The sequence below is a fragment of the Arachis duranensis genome, chromosome 4 (genome assembly GCF_000817695.3).
Source record: "Arachis duranensis cultivar V14167 chromosome 4, aradu.V14167.gnm2.J7QH, whole genome shotgun sequence".
In the NCBI taxonomy this organism is placed as follows: Eukaryota; Viridiplantae; Streptophyta; class Magnoliopsida; order Fabales; family Fabaceae; genus Arachis; species Arachis duranensis.
This window is the reverse complement of record NC_029775.3, coordinates 72,822,677-72,833,829: the sequence shown is the minus strand read 5'-3', so window position 1 is coordinate 72,833,829 and position 11,153 is coordinate 72,822,677. Positions and strand designations below refer to the sequence as shown.

General features: G+C 32.2%; 1 protein-coding gene across 1 annotated transcript; it reads right to left on the bottom strand.

Moving 5' to 3' along the window:
* Nucleotides 1-225: 225 nt before the first annotated feature.
* On the bottom strand, nucleotides 226-903 carry LOC110280507 (uncharacterized). Its single transcript, XM_021141582.1, has one exon. It carries the CDS (start codon nucleotides 901-903, stop codon nucleotides 226-228), a length of 678 nt encoding a protein of 225 aa, XP_020997241.1.
* Nucleotides 904-11,153: the final 10,250 nt, after the last annotated feature.

Below are 11,153 nucleotides of genomic sequence, written 5' to 3'. Positions count from 1 at the left end.
CCATATGTGTTCAATCAAGTCCTCTTTCAACTGTCTATGCTGCTGCCTATTTTGAAGTTCGGCATTTCTTTGGAGAAATTGATGGTATGGTGCAAAATCTTCCTCTCCCAGCTGAGGTTGTGATAAGCCATTTTCAACATTGTCATACTCTAAGCCTTGAGCAAACTTTCCTGCATAAGTGTCTCTTTCATCCTCAACAATCATATTATGCAATATAATACAAGCTCACATTATATTTGCAAGTTTCTTCTTTTTCCAAAAGCGCGCTAGACCACATATAATTGCAAAGCGTGCTTGCAACACTCCGAATGCTCGTTTTACATCTTTTCTTTGCCCTTCTTGATATTGTGCAAATAACTTGTGTTTCTCTTTTTGTGGTTTTGAGATTGATTTAACAAATGCGGCCCATTCAAGATAAATACCATCTACTAAATAGTATCCCATAGTATAGTTATTACCATTAATAGTATAATTTACCTCTGGAGCACGGTCATTTAGAATATCATCAAACACTGGTGAACAATCTAGCACGTTAATATCATTTTTTGAACCAGACACTCCAAAGAACACATGCCATATCCAAAGGTCTGAACATACTACAACCTCAAGTACTATGGTTGCAACTCCATGATAAACATTCATGTACATACTTTTCCATGCCTTTGGACAATTTTTCCATTCCCAATGCATGCAGTAAATGCTACCCAACATGCCAAGAAAGCCACGACCTTCTTCCATTTGTAGCAAGCGTCGTAGATAATTTAAATTTGGTTTTCGTAAGTATTCATCCTCGAACACTGAAATGACACCTTCAACAAATTTTTCCAAGCATTCAATTGTAGTGCTCTCGGCTATGCGCACATAATCATCTACGGCATCAGCAGCTACGCCATATGCTAACATTCGTATCACAGCAGTGCATTTTTAGAGTGGTGAGAAGCCTCTTCTCCCAGTTGCATCGACCCTCTGTTGGAAATATGGATACGCATTTGAGAGAGCATCTACTATCCAAAGGAACACATGTTTTCTCATTCAAAATCTCCATCGTAAAATTTTAGTATTATACACTGGCTCATCTGCAAAGTAATCAGGGAAAAGGTGATCATGTCCTGCTTTTCGATCTCTATTGATCCATCTACGAGGAGTTGGGATAGAGCTTCTATCGATATCTTCTTCTTCTGAATCATCGAGTAAACACTTATCGATCCAAATATCTATGAGGTGTGTTATCTCGCCGTCTTCTTTTACCATACAAAGCCTCATTAAACAAATCATCAAAATTTCTAGCCATAGCTTAAGGTATGTTTTAGTATTCTTTTGAGGTGAGAAACTAGATTTGGAATGGAGTTGCTAAATTATTGGTAGTTAATATTTATAAGTGTTTCTGCAACAAGTAGCTACTTCTCAACGGCTAGTTTTGTAACGGCTAGTTAATGGCTAGTTTTTTCTTGTCTAAGTTTAAAATAGCTAGTTTTGCAATGCTCACTTTCATAAACAATAACGACACAATAATATTGACTAATTTAAAATGTTACATCTGAAATGAATAAAGCAGACTACATCACATACTGGTAATACGCAATAAAAATAAAAACATAGTACTTAACTCTACGAATATAAGGAACCATTAATTAAACCACTTATTGATTATTTTCTCACATGCAATCTCATGAAGAGCTCGTCATTTTTCACTCATTGTAGACGTGTCAGCATTAAGTATTTGCATATCCATTTCCCTTTCTCTTTCCTTGGTCATCCTTTCTATTTTCCTTTCTTTTGCATTTATCTCCATTTCTTTAATATACCTCTGAATTTGTAATTCTTGTTGTTCTTTCATTGCCGCTTGCTTTTGTAACTCCTTCTCTTTGATTGCCATGATCTTTGCTCTTTGTTCCTTCTCCTCTTCTATTTCTTTTTCCCTATCCATTAGTTCTTTTTCTCTAACATTATTAATATCTTCCATAAGTGATAGTTTTTTAACAACCAATGTTTTTTTCGCTAAGATTTTTAGACATTTATGCTTTTTTCTTACCTTTTCTCTTGCTCTTCTTTGATCCTTGTGGGCGAACGGGAGAGTCCACACCGATTTCGTCAGCCAACGGTGTTTCTGGATTTGATGAGGATGCGTATGCTCCAGTTGCACTAATCTTAGTTCTCTTTGAGCCTCCACTCTGTATATCACTACAAGAAAATGGAACATTTGTAACAAAAAATTTGTATCAAATTTAAAATTGTTACAAAAAATAGTATTTTGTAATGATAATATGTGATTGTTACAAAAGAATAATCTTTTGTAACAATATTACAAGTTGTTGCAAAATATGATACTATTTTGTAACAACCTGTTTTATTTTGTTACAAATTATGTTAGCTTTTGTAACGAGACGGTGTTCTGTTACAAAATATTGTAATATTTTGTAACAAAAAAAAATAAGTTGCAAAAATTCAAAATATTTTGTAACAAATTTTGTTTTTTGTTTCAAAAACTCTAATTGTTTTGTAACAAAACAATTTTTTGTTTCAAAAACTCCAATTATTTTGTAACAAAAAATTAATTTGTCAGAAAATTTAATATTATTTGTAACAAGTTAATTATTTTCACAAAATATAAATATATTTTATAACAATTTTTTTTTCAAAATGTTAAACACTTTAAGAGTAAAAAAAATTGTGTATATATTTTTTTCAAAATAATTTTATTTTGTAACATCCTGCATTTTTGAAAATCTAAATATAAATAAATTGTGATTTTATTTTATTAAGTTTAAACTTTATAATTTTAGAAATTATTTTATTAGAAATAATTAAATAGATTCGGAGATTATTTCATTTTAAATTAATTAAGATTTTAAGTAATTTTATTATAATACCATAATGTAATACCTTTACTTTTGGCACCTCATGATCATACTAAAAGCTCAGGCGTTACTCACCAAAGCTCTACAAGCAACACCAACCTCCCAATTGTGCACCAAAATCAACCAATACTCTAACATAACCAATTTCACACTAATAATCAACCTAGGGTTCATGAAATTGATAAATCACAAGGGTTAGAAGGTTCCTTACCTTAACCCACGAAATTGGTTGATAGAACTCACCAATGGCTCATACTAGAGCACTCCTAAACAACCAAAATCACAAGATTTTTTCAAAATCCAAACTAGATTCGAATTTCATTTAGAGTAATTTTAGAGATTCAATTAGATTCTAGATTAACCCAAAATCCCTAATTTCATACACACACAAAACCCTATTTTACCCTAAATTAAATCCTAACCTCACAGCCACCCACTATCCACCGCCCCCAAGGCCTATACACCCACATACAGAAGAAATGAAGAAAGGGAAGAGAGAAGTGGGAAGAATCGAGTGGGGAGGAGGAAAGGGAGAGCACAAAGAGCAGAGGGAGGATAGAGAGAGAGGATGTGCTACTGCCGTCGTCCAGTCGCCGCGCCATAGCCGCTGTTCATACGCCGCCGGCATTGACAAGGGGAGAGACAGAGCTCGCGATGCAGGAGGAGAAGAGAAGCCATCGTCCTGCGTTGATTCCGGTTTCGCCGTGTCATCTCGCCGTCAAGGTCGCAACCACCATTGCTGCCGAAGCCGCGCGTTCGTCCCTGGTCGCGCCGCCGCTGTCGTCCAAGGAGTTCGCCGCTGTCGTCCAAGGAGCCGCCACCTCTGTTCATCGACATCGTTCAGGGAAGAAGGAAGAGCCGTGCGAGCGTCAGTGGAGGAGAGAGCCTCTGCTGCGTCACCACCGCGCCTGGGTGCTGCTGTCGAAGCCACTCCTGCCACCGCTGCTACTAGGGTTTGTCGTCGTCAAGCCCCGCGTTGCCGTCGTTGGAGGAGCCGCCGCCGGTGTGGTCGGAGCCGTCGTTGCTAGTTTGGTCGGAGCCACTGTCGCTGGTGAGAGAGAGAGGCTAGCCAGTTCTGCTTCTGGTTTCTAAATCTGACAAGAACTCTGCTGCAGCTGCTAGAGTTGCTGTTGCTGTTGCTCTGGCTCCATTTTGAACCGTTAAACCGCAACTGTTTTGGTAAGCCCTACCTTGTTTCTGATTCTACCTTGTTCTACCAATTTGTTTTATCTTAAAGCATGTTGCTGAAACTATTTGTATTGAATAAAATGCTTATAATAAGTTACGTTGCCGTTGCTGCCACGGTCGCCGGTGAGTCATGCACCGCCATGGTTAAGAATTTCTTAATTGACATGAATGACTTGAAATACATTTGAAATTAGTTAGTTGTTGTGATTATTCTGAGCTGTGATTGAATTTAGATGCTGTTGTGAACAATGATTTAGTTTAATTTATTAAATTGAAATATGCCAAGTTAATTATTGAAAAGCTCTCGTATGGATAATTGATGAATTGAGTTTGGATTGTTGCTGTGAATGTAATTGGTTTTGTTGTTATGAGAGACTAATTGATAGAAATAAGCTTGGTTTGAGATTGTGAAATTTGTATTAAGTTTGATGATGTTTTAGTGTTTTAATTGGAGTATTGAATTCAGGTTATAGCTGTGAATGTTTTTGGGCTTTGTTGTGAGTGTTTGAAGCGAAAATTGATATTGGTTTTTCTGATTTTGATGGAATTGTTGAAAAGTTCTGACTCTATACTGAATTAATTGAGTTGTGTGGCTGAAATTATGATTGGAATGATTGAGATTTTTGAGTGGAACTTTGGTTGAATTCGTTGATTTTTTGAAATTGAATTATAAATTGTTTGATGAGAGATTATTGTGATTTATGTATTTTGATGGATCAAATTGAATATGCTGTTGAACATTACATAAGTGTGGAAATATAGATGTGATTGTGTCAAACGCAGCTGCAAATCTTTCTCAATAGTGCCTGTTTTTGGGGTAAATAATTTGATTATGGTGTTAAGATCTGAACTTCTGATTGTAAAGTTAATTGTTTATGGCTTCAGTCCTTGAATTCATTTAATGTTATCATAGTTTCAATTGGTGTAATATGTTGTTGGAAATGACATAAATACCTTTCGAATAGTTACTTGTGCTTATAGTGATTGCATTGTGTGTGCATTTGTTGTTGAATAATTTCTCACATTAAGTTGTTATTGTTGCTCTATACTTGCTGTTGGTTGCTACTGATTTTTCCCCCTTATTGCTTGCTTGTTAAATGATTCTTAAATTCAATGAGAAGGGAAATGCTACTGAGTTATTGTTGTTTGTGTTGGAATAGATGATGGTTGCTGAACTGAGATTGGTTTTGTTGATAAATCTGTTGCTGAAATCGTTTAGTTTGGCTTGATTGATTTTTTGTTGAATTAATGGATAAACTGCTGTGCCCCTACTACTTGCAAGTGTAATGGTTATTGACTTCAATGAATAGAATGCTACCTGAATCCATTACCTTTGTTCATTTTACTATTTTGGGTGCTGTATGATGGGTCATTGATTGTTGTTCTGTTGAGTGCTGCTCTGCTTCTTGCTGGTTGGATTGGTTTTAATTGTATCCTCATGTTTTCTTGCTGGAATTTGCTTATTTACTTGCTTCTTATGAATTCATTATGATTTTTTGTGCTTTTAACTGTCAAAGAATTCATATGAAATTTGAATTGATTGATTGAAATTGTGAAATAGGCAAATTTACTGCTGAAATGCTGCCGGAATTTATCTTAATCTATTTTCAATATTCATCTTTGATTCAATTAATTGATTGAGTTGGTATTTAATTGCTTTTGGTTTTCAACTATTGCTAAGCTCAATTGATTGATTATCCAGCTAAGTGCTTCACTGTTTTGGTTGTTGGAAGCTGGAAGCTTCGGGTTTTGTTATTCACTATTTGGTTGTTGTCCTATTTGGTTGATCAATTAAACTGCATTGTGTTGTTTGAGCAAACAAGTTCTATTTGACGAATTTCTGTGTCAAAATAGACCCTTGTTTGCTACATGATTTCTGATTGCCTCAAGATATTTCTTTGCAAGTTGTGGTCATGCCTTTAACATTCTTTGCCCTTTTTTTTCATACTAAATTACTCATATGCATTCAATAGTTCAAGTGAATTTTCAAATTGAACACAAACTTGAAATTCTTTTAAAAAAAGAGCCTCTTTTGCATGCTCTCACAAGGTTAAAGATTTATTTCTACCAATGTGGCTAATTTGATTTATTTTATTCATGCCTAACTTACCTTAAGTCACATAGGGCATGAATTTTTCAAGTCTTGTCTCAACCTTGTGACTTTTATGCTTCATTAGAATTTGGTGTTTGAATGTTCTTTGGCTTACATGTTTCTTTATGTTTCTAACTTAGTCAATACCAAATTGTTTTAATTTATGCCACTTACTTGTGATTGATATTTACTTGATTATGTGCTCTACACATACATGTGTATCACTTATTTTGGCATTTTGAATTGTTGAGAATTGAATACAAACTTGCTTGTTTTGAAAATTTAGAAACTTTTTGAACTTAAGGAACTTTTGACTATGCACCTAACTTTTTGTTTCAGTTTTTCTTATTTACAGGAGTGCTGAAATGGTGACCACATGCTACCTTGAGGGCTCAAGAATATTTTGATTCATAGAGACACTAATCTATGTTAGAACTTTTAACTTTTGGTTGAACTTGTGTAAGACATATAACTTGTAGAACTAATCAATGTACTCACTAATGTTATTTTGTTTTAAAACAATGTTAGATAAATAAGGCATGTTTGAATTATGTAGGTTTTTACTATATTATAAAAATGTAGACTTGCTTAGTAAAATAGTTAATATATTAGTTAATTAAAAAAATAATTTAGTAAATTATGCATGTAATTTGTAATAAAAAAAAGTTGTTACAAAATAATTAATTTTCTTTCGTAACTAAAGAAAAAAATGTTACAAAATCATGTTACATTTTGTAACAAAATTTTTTGATAGGAAAAAAATTGACTGTTACGAAAAATACCTTCAAGATCAAAATTTGTTACCACTTTTGTAACGACTTCTAGTTTTTTGTATCAGAAAAAATTGTTACAAAATATGGTATTGAATTGTAACAGTTCCATTTTTCGTTACAAAAACTTTTTGTAACGGGACTTACTGCAATGGACCCTTTTTTTGTTACAAAAAATTTTTGTTTCAAAATTTCGACGTTTTGTAACAATATTTTTTGTTACAAATGCGCCTTTTTCTTGTAGTGTATGTAGTTGGCTTCTCCATTTTTATCCCAAACGAAGCATGTTTCAAGGCCTCTCAAAAGTAAATTTTTGACCATAATTTGTAGAATAAAGTTTATAGGCCAACTCCTTTATGTCATCAAGGTTCGAACCACTCCTTATCTTTCAACTAGCTTGATCGTAGCAACCAGCAAATTGTGCAATAGCCATATTGATCTTATACCATCGTTTCTTACATGCAACTACCCCGCTTGTCATGTCAGCGCAAAATTCTACAAAGTAGCTGTGAATTTGACTCCAAAATGTTTTGCCCTTCTGATCGGTTCCAACTATAGGGTCAGTTGAAACATTTAACCATGCACTGATCAACATCTCATCCTCTTTGCAATGCCAGTGTTGAATACTATCTTGCTTTCGATTTTCAATATCATCATTATTGAGGTCGATAGCATCTAAACCATGAGGGTTGGTAAAATTTGAATATTGTGAATTTGGACTAGATTGTATCAGAGTCTGAGAGGATGGGTTAGAAGAGCCACAAACACCAGATTAGTTATGTCTTGATGCACTAAATTGAGTTAAAAATGAAAAGGATGTTGGAGTAATATTTCCAATAGAGGGGTTAAATATGGATGAAAATGAAAAATGTGGTTCTTATGAATTTTGATTTTGTGGTTGGAATATAGGAAATTGATTATTATAAGGAGCTTGAAATTGAAATTAGGAAGATTTTGTGCATTTGGATTTTGAAATGTATTTGGTAGCGTGAAGTTTTGATTTGGAACTTGAGAGTTTGAGGTTTGAGATTGTTGGGCATTTGGAGTTTGAGAAACGTTTTGTAAATAATTGAATAAAGAGTTGAGTTAGTTTGGATCGATTTTTCCGAACAAAAAATAATATCAGAAGAACTTTGATTTCGGAAACTTGGAAGAATATGAAGAAGAGTAGAAGAAAGTGTGAGAATAGAAGTGTATGTAAGTACTATAAATAGAGTAATAAAATATTAATTTATTAATAATAACGGTAATATAATAACGGCTAGTTTTCAACGGCAAGTTTTGCAACGGCTAATTTTAATAATGTGGTTAGAATTTTAAATTTTATAAATAAAAATAACCAACCCTACTAAAAATTATTTTGTAAAATTATTTAATTAATTATTATTTAAACAATTAATATAAATTATTAATTAAATAAAATATTATTATTTAATATAATTATTACAAATTTAATTATTATTTAATTATTTAATATAATTATTTAATTAATTCAGATTTTATATAATTATTTATTTTTATAATAACTTGCCAAATGGCAAATTATTATTGGGTAATATGAGTCCCCAGTAAGAGAAATTTTCTCTTTTGAAATTATGTGCAGGGACCCTTCTCTCTACTCTCCAATGGTAGATTCCCACATATCAGAAAAAGTTGAAGTTGAAAGTGTTCTTAGGAATGAAAAAGGAATATATCTTCATCACATGAGAGATAGTAATGTATGTGTCATTTAATTTGATTCTCTGCAGTTATTTTTTGTTTATTGATTAAATTTCTATTTTTTATTTTGATGATTTGATTTCTAAACATATGGTGATTGTTGCTAGCATGCAATACATTTTTTAAAATAATTTAGAGTAGTTATTTGTAGTTCAAATACTAGTCTTATGGTCTGGAATCTCTGTTAGTTGTAGTTATTTATTTTATTTTTCTTTGAATTTATCTTTGGTGGTTTTATGTCTAGTTTTTTTTTTCTATATTTGTTGTCAAATGTTTGGAGAAACTAAGGTTTCTTTTGCCGTGGATGGGACTTTGCTACTTGCTTTACTTTCTATAGCCAAAGCTCTTCTTGAGGTATTTGCTTCGCTTGCAATCTAGATTTCTAAATTCTAGAATCAGCATGCTAGCTTTTCATGTATAGTAAGGCCTCTTTTGGAATGGACTTTGTACCCATAATATACTAATTAAATAAAGACAGGAACTTACCTTGCTTGTTCTAAAAAAGTGAATAAAAAAATAATAACTTAAATGGACCAAGTTGAATTTTATATTTGATGTGCTAAGATTATTCAATAATATAAATTTAGCACGAGTTATGTTAATGCAGCCACATACATCTAATATTTAGGGAGACAAATTTTAATATTATCTATCAGCTTATATACATACATTGCAACATAAAAATTCATCTCAAAACTTGCATGAAATGGTGGATTTTTTTTAGGCTACCATTGTTAGATCTTACTCTAGTGTAATTTTTTACTAAAAAAAATAGAGAATGGAGTGGATATAATTTAATGGATTTTTTATTTTATAACTGGGGAGGAGATGGTGTTTTTCATTAAAATGGAAGAAAACGGATTTATACAAGAGACTGGGGGCGCCGTCCTGACAGATTTGCAATACATCCCGTTCGTAATGTACTTGCAATCCGCCCATTGTATTGACTGCATGCATGACACGTGTCTATGACCCCCTCAACCTGTGGATCTCATAATACCCTTGGTCCCCCTTCATACTCACATTCTCTCTCTTCCTCTCACTTTCAATTCTCGTTCCTCTCTCTCCTGAGCACCCCACACTCAACAATTCCTTTTTCTTTCTTCTGTAACTCAAACAACTCCTTCCTTCATACTAGAGCTTCATATTTAGATTTATTATTTTACTATATCTCCATCAACATAACCAAGTAAGTATATTTTTTAGTAATAATGTTTTTAGTGAGTTAAATTATTTTATTTACTATAAATAAAAAATAAATTAGATTAGTTTTGAAAAATTAATTTGGGTTAATTAATTCATTGTTAGTAAGAATAGTATTGAAATAAGTATCAGTTGTTAGGGTCACAATTTTAGTTAGACTAAGATAATACTAAAATATATTTTTAATTTGTAAATAAAAACAGCACTTAATATATTATTAAGATAGTTTAAACTTTAAACATACTTCATATATTATATATTTTTGTAGAAAAATTTAAATACTTAAATATATACTACAATACATACGAACAGATGTTAAAATTTAAATATATATTTTTTGTATTTAACAATAAGCTAAACATATTTAAGATAATATATTAGTATATATTGTTTACATATATTTTTTGATGCCATACATTGTTAAAATGTTCAGAATATATTTTCTTTATTGTATTATTAAATTTATATTGAATAAATGTTAAAGTGGGAGTATGTTGTTTATTTCAAACAGAACCGAAAATATTATATATAATATTATTTAAATATTCTTTTATTTATTTATTTAATGTTAGAGAAATATTGGATATATGTTAGATATAATTTATATAATATAATAGTTTTTTGTTTCAGAAAGAATACAAACAGAAGATGGTTCGTGACATTACGTGTCTTGAAAATTACATTATTAAATACCTTGAACATCCACCATATGTAATTATTTTTATGTTTGTATATTTGTTATTATTGTTGTTGTTATTATCATAGTTAGTATTATTTGTAATATTGTCGTTGTTGTTGTTGTTGTTGTTATTATTATTATTATTATTGTTATTTATGTTTTTTTTTTGTTGTTGTTGCTATTGTTAATTATAATTTTTTATTTGTTTTAGAGTTCAAGAAATTTAGAATAAAAACATCTGAACCAAGATTCATATGATCCCCGAGTTGAGATCGAATTACGAGATAGTGGATTTTACTACATCTCAAATTGGAAAACTTGTTTTGCACAATGCACTTATAAATGCCTTAATCGAGCGATGGCATTCAGAGACTCATACGTTTCATCTTCCACACGGTGAATGCACGATAACCTTAAAGGTTGTTGCAATGATATTTGGACTCCCGATAGATGGTATTCCAGTGTTAGGATTTACGGATAGCAGCACTAATAGCTTCGAAAATGAATTCATGACACAATTTGGTATTGTACCTACTGCCGCTGATCATAAAGGAACCGGTGTCAAGCTTGCATGGCTCCGCACCCTAAAGCGGCGCATGCAGTTGGACACCGCACTTGGTAGACAAATGTACGTCAAGATACAC

Bases quoted from the DNA above. Each gene is read 5' to 3' on its own strand.
- LOC110280507 (XM_021141582.1), bottom strand. From the start codon at position 903: ATGTTAGCATATGGCGTAGCTGCTGATGCCGTAGATGATTATGTGCGC.